Genomic DNA, 16252 nt, shown 5'->3' on the forward strand with positions numbered 1-16252 from the left:
GCTGAATGCTAATGTAAGCGTGCTAACACTGACAAGGCTAACATGCAGACGTTAAGCAAGAATTTGGCATTTGTTCACCGCTACTAACATTTACTGTTTAGCATCGTAGCTCAGGCTGCTAAGTAATTCACTTTTAAGGTATGTGGCTATAAAATATAGTGTTGAAATTTGGACCTGATAATCGCAGTATAAGAAAAGTGAAATGTTTTGCAGAGTTATTACAAGTCATCTTGACTATTTGTACCACGTTTCATCACATTCCATCCTGTAGATCCAAAAGTCCCAAGGATCCATCCTCTGAATGAATGAGCCATGAATGTGTCCCATTTAATGAAGCTGTGAACACATGTTCAGTCGGGGCCATTGTGGTGGAGCAACCTTCTAACATACCAAGATTGCGTTCAAAATTAATTCATTTCTCTCAAATCAAAATGCATCTTTACAACTGCACCGTAACCAAAATGTCACTTAAAAGCTTCTCGCCGATAAATGTTGATATACTGACACATTTAAACTTGTGAGGACCTATAGGCATCAGCAGAAGCTGGAGCGTGCTGCAAGGCTTCCTTTAGAAAGTTATTCAAAGCGGTCAGGACGTTGGGTCTGAGGCTGGCCGGCCAATATCTACTGTATGTAAAGAGAGAAGCTGATTCGACATTTTCCATGTTTTAATGTGGCATGATAATTCTGGGAAGCTCTGATCAGAAGTACGGGAATTTTCAGAAAGGCAACCAGTGTTTGACTTGTTGATTTTTCTTTGGTTGGAAAGAGAGAGGGGGTAATATTTGACTCATATTTTGAAAGCTGCTCCGTTCTCTTGCACTCATGCGTGTGTATAAATAAGCATTTCTGTGGTCGGCTCACCTGTAGAATGTTATGGTTGAACATGTCTTATTTCCACAATGCCTTTTCGTGTCCAGTGTGTGCTTAACTCCGCAAGCCGCACTTCTTTTTTTTTTTTTTCTCCTTAACCTCAATTCTGTTTTTTCCATTTGCATATTATTCCATTTTCAAATTTTAAAGTTTGGCATAGCCTATTGTAAATGTGAAGTTTGAAAGTTGGGTTTTAACAGAACTGTTTTGTCTACGTTAGTAATTACTACCATAATTAATTCATCTTCTTCGTTGGTTTTGCAGCTTACCCGTCAGAGGCTTGTGGATGCAGATGGGATCATCAACCCTGGGGCTTTTTACATCTACCTAACCGCCTGGGTCAGCAATGATCCCGTGGCGTACGCCGCCTCGCAGGCTAACATTCGCCCACACCCTCCCGAGTGGTTCCACGACCGTACCGACTCCATGCCCGAGACACGCCTCAGCAGTAAGTCGGCACGCCGCAAGTTGGCAAATTATCGTACAGTTGAGAACAGGATGCCTTATAGTGCAATGGAATGTGGTTTTTTTTTTTTTTCTGTCGTATTAAGGAAGGAAATTTCAATAGTAATGTTGTTAGCTCCAACAAATTCAGCAATCCAGAATTACAGTAATTTGAAATGTTGAAGTTCATACCTACTGCACGGTACAGCTGAACAAATTACATTTACTAACTGCTCCCGGAATTTTTAAGTTGAACTTTTGCGGGGCTTATTGGTCTCGGCTGTGACTTTTTTTTAAGGTTCCGCGAGGCAGCTGCTACATGTGAACAGTGTTTACCTCTTGTGGTTTGAGTTATTGCTCCTTGTCTGCCTTTTAGCTCTAAGTGAGGCAGTAGACTTTACTGTACCACTGCAGCGTGTGTGCATTTGTGCATGTGTGAGCTCAAATTGCAAAGCTGTAGACCAAGACACAACTCATTGTTGTTCTTCTAATAGTGCCTGTGGTGAATGCTATAATCCCGACTACCGTGGGGCCCTAGCATTACACACACGCACACACACACACACACACACACGTACATACACACACGCATACATTATTAAAACTCAGTGACCCCAAACACAACACACACCCTGTTCTCATTTCCCTACCACACACACACACAGACTGAAAGTCACATAAAAGTATAGTCGTGTTGTTATTTGATTCTAGCCTGTGATTTGGTACAAGTCAGGAAGTGCTCCACGGGGGAGGAAAATGATTGGCTAACAAGGGGAGACTAGGTTTTGGTGGGAAGCACAATTGGATAACAAGCAGGAAGCCCTTGACAGGGGGGGGGATGTGATTGGATAAGCAGCATGAAGTGCTTGGCTGTGCGGGAGCCCCCCGGAGCAGATCTGTGTTGGCCAAAAGCCAACTGGTGTTCTAATGGAAATTTATAGTTGAGATTATAATGGGCCATACCATGTAAGCAAGAGCTCCTGTCTGACCCTACAGTTAGTGTAGAATACACACACTCACCAGCATCAGACAGCCTAAAAGCATGTGTTTAAGTAAGAAGATAGATAGGTATACGTAGAATTGCTGGGTGATCTTTTGATGCTGCCATGAGCGGCAATGTGTTGTTAATTACACTGAGAACAGAATTGTGAATGAAAACACTGTTCTGTCGGCACCAAGTATGACTTCATAGCGGAGTGACAGGCAGGTATACGTGTTTATGCATCTATATTATGCTTTATGTGGCGGTGCTAAGTTTAGGGTGTGGTAATGGCAGTGATTCTGACATTGTAATTACCGTGAATCAACGTTGGCCCTGACAGTCTGCTGTGTCTGGAACTGATAGGCCCTCATTAGCCAGGCTGGGCCACAGACTGGTCTAGGGTTTGAGTCAATAGGGCTCTGTTTCACACTCCTCCCCCACCCTCACCACACACACACACACACACACACACACACACACACACACACACACTCGTCCACAGATGTAACTTCTCTTGGAACAAGTGTGGGTTAGAGAGGGGGAAGCCTTCATATTGCCTCGGTGGTTTGGCTAAAGTATCTCAAATTATTTCTGCAGATACATTCAATGATCAGAACCGAATGCTGGTTAACGAGAATAAACAACTGCTATCTGCAAATGTCATTGCTGCCCTTGTTGATTTATCACCTTGCAGGGCTGTGGCTGCAAAGTGCAGCACACTCATTAGTTGCTGCATGGGTTTTAATAAATGTGATTATATCTACGTAAAGATGAACCGTCCATTTTATTTTGTCTTAAATCATCTCCCTCTCCTTGTTTCTCCATCCAGTTCCGGCTGCTGAGCCCATCGAATACGCACAGTTCCCCTTCTACCTCAACGGGCTCCGGGAGACGCCACAGTTTGTGGAGGCCATCGAGAGCGTGCGGGCCATCTGTAGCAACTATAGCCGACAAGGCCTGCCCTCCTACCCCAACGGCTACCCTTTCCTGTTCTGGGAACAGTATGTTAGTCTACGCCACTGGCTTCTGCTGTCCATCAGTGTTGTGCTTGCCTGCACCTTTCTGGTCTGTGCCCTCTTCCTGCTCAACCCGTGGACTGCCGGCATTATAGTAAGTGTTGGAGAAGATACAGATGCTGCACACATAGCTACGTGGTTGAGAAGCATATTTATGAACTAAGGCAGATGTTCTGAGAGCTGACTGTTGACTAAGAAACAAAGAAGTATAATATTTTGCTGGTTTGAAAGGTTGGCGGTTATGTCTCAAACAAGAGCGTGGAAAACGTGGAGTGAAAACTTTCAGTGATTTAAAAAAAAATTCCTTTATTGCTCTCATCCTGTTATTTCCTGATTTTTTTGTGTGTGGTCCAGAATGCATGTGAGAGCGAGCCAGTCAGAAAGGAGAAGGGGCTGCTGTGTGTTATTGTAGCCCCAGTCACCAGTGTTTATCTTGTGCTGTTTTGTTAGGGCCACTCTGTTTAGTCTAGTCCAACACTCCCAGACACCAATGCTGAAATAAATGGGAAGAGGACACAAAGTTGCTCCGGCAACAGGCTCCCACTCTAAACCTATAAAAAGTTTGATTTTATTTCCATCCTCCGCACTCATCCTCTCACACGAGGACTTTCCAAGGCTACGGAGCAGGCACGCATTCACATACGCAGGCAAGCGCACAAACACACTTTGAGGGCTCGCGGACATGTATATACTTGCACACATACAGTCCGAACGTGTAAACACGCAGGTACATAATTCACACAGAAACACATACACAGAGCGATCTGGTTTTTCTCTCTGGTGGGTTGTATTTTATAACAGGCAGTGGCCAGGCCACCCGAGCCCTTAAACAAGGGAGGAGGGAATTTCATGTTCATCCTTCAGGCTTTACTAGCAAGATCAAAAGACAAGTTATGGAGAGGCGTCAAGGACCAGACCACAGCCGGCCCTGCAACATCAAACCCTCAAGCCATTTCAAACCCTTGTAGCCATTTGCCCTCCAACATAACTATGCAGACAGAGGCTTTGTTTAAATCTCTTGTCTTGTGTTTAGATTCATGCAGATTATTTCTAACCCACTTGATATTGATTGCTCTTAACACTTAGCATCAGAATGGGTCTTAATTACATCCCGAGGGGTCACTTGTGATCATGATTTGCTTCTTATTTATATTCATCTATCTGTAGGACAACTGTGATTTGAAAAAAACACAGGCATAAATGTATTTTTTTGTCCTGAAAAAGACAAAAATAATTAAGTCTAGGTGCAAGTTTCATTTCCTGAGAGTCTGTCCAAATATTTTCTCAACATATCTGCACACTTATATCACCCGAGATGCACTTGAGAATAAAGTGCAAAACTTGAGACAAACACGCCGCACTCGAATGCCTCTTGTGGACACACGTGCACATCCTCCGTGCTTTGCTCACATGTATGTGCACCCACATACGTGCACACGGCTACCTCTCCTGCCCACCTCAGCCCTCTTCAAAGGATTTGGGCCCCATGTAACCTGACACCTGTCAGCTGATAATGGCATTTACTCTCAGCTCCTGTCCTGCTCTGCTCAGGAGCCTCCACACACACACACACACACACACACACACACACACACACCGACCAGCTCACACATATTTCACCCACATGTATGGCTGCTACTTAACACATCTACAAGACAGACAATCGCACGTACTGTATCATCCTCATGTGTTACTGCCCCGCCAGGTGTAAATTCACAAAGCACATGCAGGGAACAACTGTAGAGTATTTACATTTTGGACCCACTATGCTTACAGATGGATTTCATCTCTTTCGCCTGACAAATGCACTTTGTAGTAGCAGATCATTTTCCTACTAGTTTGATAGACGGTATGATTAATATCCACATGGAAGAGAAAAACTTACAATAAGCGCTTCACAGTTCATGCCAAAGTAGGGATGTTGTGGAATATAAAATGCTCAGAAATATTACCATGTGTGCTTAAAGGTATAAAACCACTTTTTTTTAGTAGATGAAGGAGCCGCTTTCCGTTCTAACAGTGACTCCTTGTTTGTCCGCAGGTGTTGGTGCTTTCTCTCATGACCGTGGAGCTGTTCGGCTTCATGGGGCTGATGGGAATCAAGCTGAGTGCCGTCCCTGTTGTCATTCTCATCGCTTCTGTGGGCATCGGAGTGGAGTTTACTGTCCACGTGGCCCTGGTAGGCAAACAGAAAACATCATTAACTAGCATCATCTGTTTGTTACGTTCTGATGCTAAATGCTTTAATAGGAGTTAGTTAATTGTTGAAACTCTACGGTCGACTGCGATGCATAAAGTGTGTGTTTGTGTGTGTGTGTCGTAGGCATTCCTGACAGCCATAGGGGATCGACACAAGCGGGCAGTGCTGGCGTTGGAGCACATGTTTGCTCCGGTGCTCGACGGAGCCTTTTCCACTTTGTTGGGTGTCCTCATGCTTGCAGGCTCTGAGTTCGACTTTATCGTCAGGTGAGCTAAAACAAAAAAAAAAATCTAGCCTTATAAGAAACCACACAGAATTGCACTTACAAGGGGTTATCATGTGGCATCTGTGTGGCGTCCGTAGACCGTTGAGACCATGCCTCAACCTGTATGTCACACAAGAATCTACCTGGGACACCAATCATGCATGACGGCCGCTCTCTTCCTCTGTTATCCCCCCACCTCCTCTCTTAACTTCTTTCTTCTCTTGCACCCGCATCTCCCATTTTGTACTCCCTCTTTGCAAACCTCATCCCTTTTCCAGCTACCGTTGACATACCTGGGTTTTTTTTTTAGTCCATTTCTGGGGGATGATCTCCAAGAAACTTCATAAAAAAAGACCTTTATCTTTCTCCATCCTCCACCCCGCTTGCGTCTTTTCTTTCATCCTCCTCCTCCTCGTCTCCCCCTTAATGTCTCTCATGCCTGACTTTTAAGGGGAAACCAGGGGGAAAGATGGAGAGTTGAAGGTCAGGAGAAGTAGGAGGAGGAGGAAGAAGAGAAGACAGAGAACCAGAGGGAAGCAAAGTGAAAGAGAGCGAGAGGCGGGGGGGAAGGAGACGGGGGCAGAGAGAGCAGCAAGGTCCTCTGGCTTTTGTAATCTCCTTCAACTAGTTTAACTGCCCTCGCTAGACATTTATAAGCATGGGAAGGAGCAGCGGAGTGGGCGGCAAGAGCGCGGTTCGTGGAAAGACGGGAGAAGTGGAAATTAAAACCGACACACTGTGGAGGCTCTGTGTCGGTGGCTCCTTTTGTGTGTCTGCTCCCTCCTAGGCATCGGGACAGAAAGGTAGCGACGAGCTAACGGACGAACGATTCCGTACGTTCTGAACCCCCGGAGCATTATGAGAAGTTTCCACTGAGCTCAGTGATGTATTTTAAGTATCTTCTGGTCATACATGGCTGCATGTGCACACATTCTTGGTTGCAGCTCGATGAGGTAGTAATTTGCTCGGCCTGCTCCTTTAAGAACTGGGCGCCCTGAACTCCATGTGATCTGCAGGCACACAAACTATGTCATGTGTCCTGCACTTATGTATGCACACAATCACACATAGTCCACCCCCCCTCATATAGACACACACACACACACACACACAACCTGCTCCCTGACCCTGTAATCATGGGGGTCAATGATGGCGTGCCTGCCTGCGAGAGCGCACACAGATACACACTCGGCGAAACACATACAAACATGCGCACACAAACGATAGAGGCCTATAGACCTTCTCTCCTCACCTCCAGTGGTGTGCTCTGGTTTCTGGCTCAGTCCCGGGCCTCCATTTAAAGGTTCTGCTGTTGTCTGAGCAAACAAAGCAGCGCCCCAAGACGGTGCAATAACAACAGGCCCCGCTCGTATTTTTCTGCTTGCGCCGAAAGAAATGTTTCCCTGACTTTCCCCGTCAGCCCTGTGAATGTTTTTACTCTAAACAGCCCGGCGGGGCACTTAGCCTGGTATGTGGGCCGCACGCGTGCATGTGTACATGTGTGTGCCTATATGTGCGCCCAAAGGTGGCGTTTACCCCTCCCGGTGTGTATGGAAATGCTAACCGGAGTGATGACACAATTATTTCAGTTCACTTACGGAATCGGTTATAATCTAATAAAAGCAGATGAAGGATGGGTGGGCTGTAAATACTGTGAAGTATGATGTGTGTGTGTGTGAGAGTGTGAGAGCTTTAGCAGAAAGCAAATGAAAGACCAATCATAGGTATAATTAGAATCTGTCAGTGCCCACTTATGACCAAAGACTGGCACTTGTCATGTTCTAAGAAGGCTTGGTAGAATTTTGATTTCTTCTGTATTTTATTTCGGTCTATCACCAATAAATTAAGCAAACATGCAATCATTTTCTATTGATCACCAATAGTTCCTTCCTTATACAAGCTCCAACAATGGTGCTTAACACGCCCACGCTGCTCATTAGATGTTAAAATACATTCATAATCAATCGAGCACCAACCAACATGGAGTATCATCTAAAAACAATATACTAGCTTGTCTGCTATATTCCGCAAAAAGTCTTGTGCTGGCACCACAAGTTGATTTAGTATTTTTGGAAATCACATCAACATGAACAGGTGCATGCCCGTAACTAGGTTAACTGATTTAATATGTTACAAACACTAGTTTATATGGTTATTTATAATTCATGTAGGCTACTAAGGCTAGCAGGTAGAGCGTGCTTAGTACATCCATCCATCCATCCATTATCTATACACTGCTTAATCCTCACTAGGGGTCGTGGGGTGTTGGAGCCTATCCCAGCTGACTCAGACACCCTGGACAGGTCACCAGTCTATCACAGGGCTACACTTAGAGACAGACAACCGAGCACACTCACATTCACACCTACAGACAATTTAGAATCACCAATTAACCTCAACATGTTTTTGGACCTTGTGAGAGGAAGCTGGAGAACCCGGGGAGAACATGCAAACTCGAACCAGCGACCTTCCTGCCGCGAGGCAACAGTGCTTCCAACTGCAGCCCGTGCTCGGTACACTGTGGTCAATTTAGTTAATCTAGAGATAACAGGCAGATATTTACCCCCCGTGACCAATCAATTGGTTGAAGATTAGGTACGAATTCAGTCAGTTTAACCTTCTGAACCTTCAAGCACTTTCTGGGTGTTTTTTGCCCCGATCACGTTTTACTCACTTGTTTTTATTGCACTATACAGATCTAGCAGTTCAGAGGATTAATATAGGTAAATCAACTGTGAAGAGTGTTTTCTATAAAATTTCTATAGATTTTTTTGTGAAATGCAGCTTCAGGGATGAGCAGCACTACTGTGACTCACCAAAACTCCCAAACTGTTGTGAATTTGCTTAGCCAAGTTCCATCCGGTTACACAGTGAGACTCAATTTTCCAGTGTAGGTGAGGCCAGCCCTGCTGCACGGACAGGGACCGTCGTTCCTAACTTGTGGATGTCCCTCTCTACAATGCCCTCCATTCTGCACACACACATATCAATACAACACCAGCACACACAGAAGGATTAGTTATGAATGTGAACTTAGTCTGAGGCCCAGCTGCACAGCATACCAAAGCATCTACACCTCAGTTCGTCCCTATTTACACCCACACACACACAAACAGCACAGTCAAGAGTCAGGCGACGGGGTTCGTGGTTCATCAGTGTGTCCCTGATAACCTGAGAACTTCCACTGGAGAACCAATGAGGAGCAAAGCCTTCCCAAATGAAGGAAGCTGGATTGGAGAGAGAGAGAGAGAGAGATTTAGAGTGGAGATTGGGGGGTCTTACCTGATACATTGGAGATTTAATTAGACGGAGGGGATTGTGGAGTGGCCGGGAATTTCACAGGGGCTTAGCTGGAAGGAAGGGAGAGAAAAGCAAAGGCAGAGAGAAGAGAGAGAGAGAAAGAAAGAAATAAAAGAGAGAGGGAGAGAGAGGCCAGGGAGGGGTGGTGCTCGGAGGGTCCCCTTCTCTTCTTCCTAGACTAAATTGTTTAAATTCTATACCCTTCACTTCATTTGTTTGCTTCTCGCTCTCTCTTTTTTTTTTTTTTTTTTTTTTTGAGCCAGAGAGGAGAGAGAGGCCCCTGTCCTCTTGTGCCCCCCCCAATGCCCCAACGTCCCCCCCCCCCTTCTTTTTACCCCCTCCCCTCACATTCCTCACTGCTTTGTTTTCTCCATGTTTGCTTATACACCACACACCCAAGAGAGAGTACCCTCGCCCCCAATAACCCCCCTTCCCCCCTTCTTCTTTTTTTTTTTTTTTTTCTCTTTCCTCCCCTGCCTTTGAATTAACCAGCTCCGGCTAATTATGCTTCCCCTTTTTTCTTTTTCTCTCTGCGGCTTCTTTAAGACTAACCCTCTTTGGCAGGACTTAGAAACACACAAGGTACATTTCTTTTTTTTTTTTTTGCTCCTCGGAGGAAAAAATAAAAAAAAAGCCCACAGTGCATGCCTGCCTGTCTGTGGGGGGGCTTATATACATGTGTGTGTTTGTTTGGGGAGTGGCTGGTGTCTTTGTGGAAGTATTATTCCGGGCATGTGTGAATGGTTGATCTCGCACATGTCTCCCCACGTCTAAACCTCTGTGGTTTGCGCAGGTATTTTCTTTGTTGCTTCACCTGCTCCGTTGCACTTCTTGTCTGCCCGTGTTGGTCTGAGCAACTGTTTGTTTTTCAGTCCTGTCATGGATTTTTTTTCCCTCCACATCTGTTTGCTGCATCTTATATTTTGTAGTAAATGTTTTATGAAAGAGGAAGATGTTGTTTTGCATGCAGTGTTTGGTTGTACCTCGTGTTAAAGCTGCGTATTGAACTCTTTTTGTTTGTGGCTTGTATTGCAGGTATTTCTTTGCAGTGTTAGCCATCCTAACTATTCTCGGTGTGCTGAACGGATTGGTCCTTCTTCCAGTATTACTATCATACTTTGGACCCTATCCAGAGGTAAGATGCCAAACATGCAAGAAAAAAATGAATCTGAGATGCTGAGGAAATGTGACTTTTTTCATTCTAAATCGATTGTTTAGTTGGATGCAGAGCTTCAACTTGTTCCTCTCACCACTCAGGTATCACCAGTTGACGGTCGTAGCCGATTGCCCACCCCGACTCCAGAGGCCCCTCCTCCCGTGGTCCACTTCTCAGTCCGTCCTCACCACACCACCGCGGCCACCGCCACCACCTCTGGTGCAGCTTCAGACTCGTCGGACTCGGAGTACAGCTCCAACACCACAGTGTCCGGCATCAGCCAGGAGCTGCAGAACTACAACCTGCACCCGCACAGAGGACAACCTCGAGCGGAGGAGCAGCAGTATCACCTCCAAACCAGCAGGGGCAGAGCAGCCAGGACGGAGGAGGAAAGGAGGGCAGGATCGGGGCATCGGCGTTCAGCAAGACAGCCTGATCCTCCGGCCTATACTGTGTCCTCGGTAAGGAAATGTCCCCCCATTGTGTTGCATGTATGATTCTCTATTTGCGTTTTTTTTTTTCTTGTGTTTCTGACATCACGGAAGTAAGCGTCTCATTGTCTCGCTCTACAGTCTGTCTCCTCTCAGGGTTGTGATTCTGGGCCCCAACAAGGGGCGACTCAGCGAAACAACAGCAGGGACCCCAAGAGCCAGCTGCACTGGCAGGCCCCACCCCCAGCCCGACCGCGCACGGACGCTTTTGAAACTGCTACTGAGGCTGGGGGCCATTATGGCTCACACGGCCATAGAGAACACTCAGCAGGCCACAGAGGCCGCTCTTCCCACAACCCACAGCCTAATCACCACCTCCCACACCACCACCCCAACCCCACCCCGTACTGCCAACCCATCACCACAGTAACGGCGTCGGCCTCCGTCACTGTCGCCGTTCACCCGCCGCCCCCCTTGTCCGGCCAGAGCCCTGCTTCCTCTTACCCAGGATACACTGCAGCGGACAGTTACTGCCCATCAGGGCAAGAGGAGCCAGAGCCTGCCTTTCAGGACCCACATGTGCCACTGTACACCCACACAGGGGCCAGAGGAGTCAAGGTGGAGGCCATGGAGCTCCAAGATTTGGAGTTTGAGGCAGCTGAAAGCAACAGTGGCAGACGGGCTAGCTGAGGTAAGACTTCAGTCCGAGCTGATACACCTGTCAGTTTAGATATGTCAGCTTCATGATAATACACTAACAATACAATCTTCTTTTTGTTTCCAGTTCTGGAGAACAGAAGTACTACGGCCAAAGATGGACTCCTCTGTATTACTAAGCAGCTGACCCGGCCTGGCACAGCCCAGCCCAGCATAGCCCAACCTGGCCCCCAACCCTAAGCAGCAGAAACTTGCCAGTGTTGCCATAATGGTGCTCATTCTTACTGTAACCCAGTGGACTATTGTCTTAGATATTTCTATATTTAAAAGATGTATACATATGTAAATATGAACAAAAAGTAGGTATAATTTTTAGGAGCTGTACAACTCCTCATGTTAACAGACTGGGGCTGCCATTTTATATGGTGTGTGTGTGTGTGTGTGTGTGTGTGTGTGTGTGTGTTTGAGAGAGAGAGAGATAGATCTCTGATTACTGTTCACTTATCTGTGGATCTGTGCCATTAGGAAGCTTCATCTAGGCAAAAAATTCCTGTCAGCATTCACTGTTGCTGCTTAAAATATTTTTTAAATAATATACATTTATAACTCTATGCAAATGTCTCTTTAAACAAAAGAAGTGATCTGTCTTTGTACATGTGTGTGTGAGTGTGTAGTAGGTGTTTGTGCGCGCGCGTGTTTGTGTGTGTGTGTGTGTGTGTGTGTGTGTGTGTGTGTGTGTAGGGCTGTAAAATGTGAAACAGCCCCATTATTTTCTGGCTTCTACATCAGATACATCCTCAGAACAGACTAACATTTACACTCATCTAAAACATGAGGGAAATTGTTAGAATTATCAAACAAAGCTATGGTATATATGTGTGTGTGTGTGTGTGTGTGTTCATGTGTGAGTGTTTATTATTGTATAAAGGTACGCTTGGAAAACTATTAATTTTTTATCACAAACCTGTGGTAGTTATGAAACAATTACTGTTTAACTTGACACGCCATGCGTGCTATTTAAGACGAGCTGATATGAAGAAATTTTAAAAGCTGTTTTGTTTTTTTTGTTTTTTTGTTTTATTTTTAGTTATCGCCTCGGCATTGGAACCTGTTTCTGCTCTCAGCTTTGTATCACTGTCTCTTAGGCTGATCTCTGGTTGTATTTTACTGTAAGAGGTTATGTATTGTTTAACCCTAGCAGGCTCAAACAGGTTCTGTCTTGTATACTGACATATGAGCAGTGAACCCACCTCAGAAACTCACTTTTTCTTTACAGGGACATTCACATTACTGATTCTGGAACAGGGTCAACACAGGACACTAACTCCTCACGCTCAGTGGCTGTGTCTTGTGGATAAGCTAAAACTCAGACTGTATACTGTATGACCCAATTCAACGTGGCACTTGACTGCATTTATACTTCACTCACAGGAATATCTCACCTAAAGTAGCTCTTCTCTCCATCCAATAAGCTAGCCCATTCAGCCTGCTAAGGGCTAAGCCCTATATAGCCTGAATATGTGCTCTGTGTGTGTCACATGTGTATGTATGTATAGTCATTTATGTGTGTGTGTGTGTGAGTCCATCCTCTCACTCTGTCTAAGCTCTCCTTTTTTTTTTTGTGACAGTAAAGACAACTGGCCCCAGTTTGGCCACAGCTGTCCCCACTGACCTCAGCTCATAAAAATCCACAACATAATGCCATGACACTAATTGGACGTCTCCCCTCGACTGCTAAATTGCACAGCCCAGAGCCTCAGGGGTCAGAGTTTACGCCGCCAGCCCCTCTCTCCACCACCAATGGCCAGTTTATATCTGCATGTGTGTCTATGCTGGCATGCATACCCTGTAATCTCCCCAGGCCCCTTTCGCCTCCCCCCCTCACACACTCCCTTCCACACCTCCACTTTTACACTCTGGCTTCCTGTTGAACACTTGTAGCTCTTCCCAGAAGTCTTTGCAATTCCCCTCGTCCCCCGAGTTACATCAGCTGCTTGCATGAAATAGGTTGTTCTGTTTTGTTTTGTTTTATTTTTTTTTATTTTGTTTTCTCCCGATGTCACATTGGCAGTAGCGGAGAGAATCATAGCTGGCAACTATTTTATTCATTTTTAAATGTTTTGTTTGTTTTCGTTCAATTGCGATATTTATATTTTTGTAATATAAAATATGTTGGGTTTTTTTTTCTTTTCTTTATTGTTGTGATGCCAGTGGATAACAAATGCAGGGATTTTTATGTCTATTGAAAAAAAAAAACACTATTACAGTTTAATGTTTTTACATTAATGGAGTTTGATCTGTATAAAGTGCTTACTAATGTTAAATAGGAAAAAAAAAAAGAGTATATAACATTTTACACTACAGGTCTCATCATAGCTCTTAGAGGATTTTAAAAGGAAAAAAAAAAAAATCATTGGTTCTTCCAGACTGCCATTTTGGTCTCGGTTGGTGTGGATGTATGCTGTTTTCAGTTACAAAGATAAATGTATGCCATATAATTTATTTATATGAAAATTTATTTTTGTAGTGTACATAGTAGTTGTCAAGGTATTTGACAGAAGTATATTTTTAAAGAGTTTATATGTAATGATATACCATAACAGAAAAAAAAAAAAGCCTTAAGGTGCACACTTTCATTGCTAACTGTCTCGTGAGACAACATTGACACCTCCCCTTCAGTATTATGTTCCGATCCTAGGAGAGAGACAGCTGTTTCTATGGGTTTGTCAAAGGCTAGCCATGAAAGTAGAAAATTGTACTAGCTCTCTAAATATTAATGTTCAAACACTGATAGAATTCTAACAAATAAAAATATAACTTATTTGTCTCTTTGTTCATAACTTTAATAAATGGAAACTTAAAAAAATGATTGCTGTGGTCTGGCTGTGAGTTGATTGTCCTGCAGGTAAACATGACCTCCACTCTGTCTCCTCCCATCTACCCCTTTTTTTTTTTTTTTTAACTCCCTTCTGACACGTCCTGCAGTGTAAAAACTCCTGACATCTGGTCTGGAGCCCTGCAGCCCTCCCCAACCAGCCCACCCAGCTCCGCCCCTGCGCCCCCCACCTCCAGTCCCTATTCCGTATGATTTTGATTGACAGCTTTATAGACTGCAAGGAAATTGGTTGTAGTTATAATACAGCTGGCCTGTTCAGAGTAATGAAAAGGGGCATGTGGCCTTGAGCTCGCTGCACTGATGGTGAAAGAGTGAGAGTGCCTTGTCAACTGCATGGGTGGCAGCTATTTATTCTCATAGAGAAAGTTTCAAACCTTCCTTGCGGGAAACTTTGCCTTTCGACGAGCGTCCTCTCTGTTGTTCCTCAACCGCAAGCGAGTTTTACCCGAGCCGCGGTCTCAACCTGAACCTCGGGCTCAGGAACTCGCTGACCCTGGATCAGCGGTGAGAGGCAGGCAGTAGGCATGTCATTATCTTTTAAAGCCAATAAAGGCACACCGCTCTCCTGCTTGCTGTCCAACCAGTGCAAAGAGGCAGGCTGACATCTTACAAATGACAGGGTGTGTTTGGAAAGCTGGGTGGCAGGGTGTTGTGTATCATGTTTTGAACTTTTCTAACCAGACCTGACTTTTTTATGTCGGCGCTTGATGAGAATGCAAAGGTAGGGACTGGCGCACATGTTGCCCCGTGCAGCTGGCGGTCAAAACAAAAGTGTAGTTTTCTGGAGTTGTTAGATTTAGGTGCATGAAAAAAACATTTGAATGCTGTTTTTTTTAGTTTTTTTTTAGGCACTTTCATCCTGCCTTTGCTGCATGAAAAATGGCGTAAAATATTGCTCAAAGGTGAAACGTCTGCACCCGCCTCCTGGTTGTTTGTAAGTGACATGCTCCATTGAGTTCTAATGTTGTTAAGATCTTTTTCACCAGCACTCCCATCATCTGCTGGAGGACCCCGGGTCACCCAACCAGCGCACCCCCCTGCTCTGGCCCTGCCTTACCCTTTAGCCCCCCTCACCTCTCGCCTCCTCGGAAACACATATGCACACACACACACACACACACACAGAGTTGCCCTGAGAGGAGGAACTGCACATATTCTGAAGAGTGCTTCACTGAGGCTAACGAGCTCCAGGTTGTTAATGAATGAGTGTTTCCTGTACCTGTCCTCTCAGCCAACAGAAAGGGGGTTAGAGGGGGGGAGAAAGATGGAGGGAAGAAGAACAGAGAGGAGGCAATTAGGAGGTTCCTTCTCTCCTGGACTAATGGACTGTTTAGCCATGGCTCTCTGCCCAGGCTGGGTGACAATGGAGCAGACACATACTATATAACAAAGCTTTTTTTCTTTCTTCATCCTTCACTTTTTAAAAAAAAATTAATTTATTTTTCTTGCCTTCTTACCTCCAGCCTACATTTGTGAAAGAAATTATACAATGGGATTTATTGATTCCTCTGTTCCAGTCCTTCTTTTCCACCCATCTCCCCCTCTTCTCCTTCCATCCCTCGCTTGTTCCCTGAAAGGCTTGTCCATCATCACCTGCCGGCAGAGCTAAACCCTCTAAGTGTATATTCTCCTCTACATGAATGATTGCTCTGTTGAAATGACTGCATGGGACACACACACACGCGTACACACACACATACGCACACATGCACTGCTGCCAGATCCAGGGCCAGATTTGCACATTCTTTATTGAAAAAAAAGAAAAGAAGAAGGAGTTTAAGAATAAATCTGCAGGAAACATCTCATGGTGTGTTGATACGACTTCAGATCCAGACGAATGGGTTTTTTTTTTTTTTTTACCTTTGAGGCCCTCACAGACACCTTGAAAAGCATTCAGCCGTGGGCTCGTGTTTGCTTCTGTGCGAGCAACAATACACATGCGGACAAGCGCTGTTTGCCAGATCCACGTCAAAGCCGCTGGAGGTTTTGTAAATACCTGACTTGAGTGGCAGCAAATGATTGCGGAGGGAAT

At 45.0% G+C, this 16252-nt stretch overlaps 1 protein-coding gene across 1 annotated transcript in view; it reads left to right on the top strand.

Annotated features, from left to right (window-relative positions):
- ptch1 (patched 1) overlaps positions 1-14193 on the top strand; it is a 51521-nt gene extending 37328 nt beyond the window's left edge. Inside the window, exons 17-24 of the mRNA XM_008284050.1 lie at positions 1138-1321; positions 3129-3409; positions 5357-5494; positions 5639-5781; positions 10116-10215; positions 10338-10697; positions 10809-11358; positions 11452-14193. Of these exons, the coding sequence (XP_008282272.1) occupies positions 1138-1321; positions 3129-3409; positions 5357-5494; positions 5639-5781; positions 10116-10215; positions 10338-10697; positions 10809-11357 (1755 nt within the window). The 3' untranslated portion in view covers position 11358; positions 11452-14193. The remainder of the gene's footprint in view (positions 1-1137; positions 1322-3128; positions 3410-5356; positions 5495-5638; positions 5782-10115; positions 10216-10337; positions 10698-10808; positions 11359-11451) is intronic.
- Positions 14194-16252: the final 2059 nt, after the last annotated feature.

This window comes from Stegastes partitus, unplaced genomic scaffold, assembly GCF_000690725.1.
Source record: "Stegastes partitus isolate 25-593 unplaced genomic scaffold, Stegastes_partitus-1.0.2 Scaffold341, whole genome shotgun sequence".
Taxonomy (NCBI): Eukaryota; Metazoa; Chordata; class Actinopteri; family Pomacentridae; genus Stegastes; species Stegastes partitus.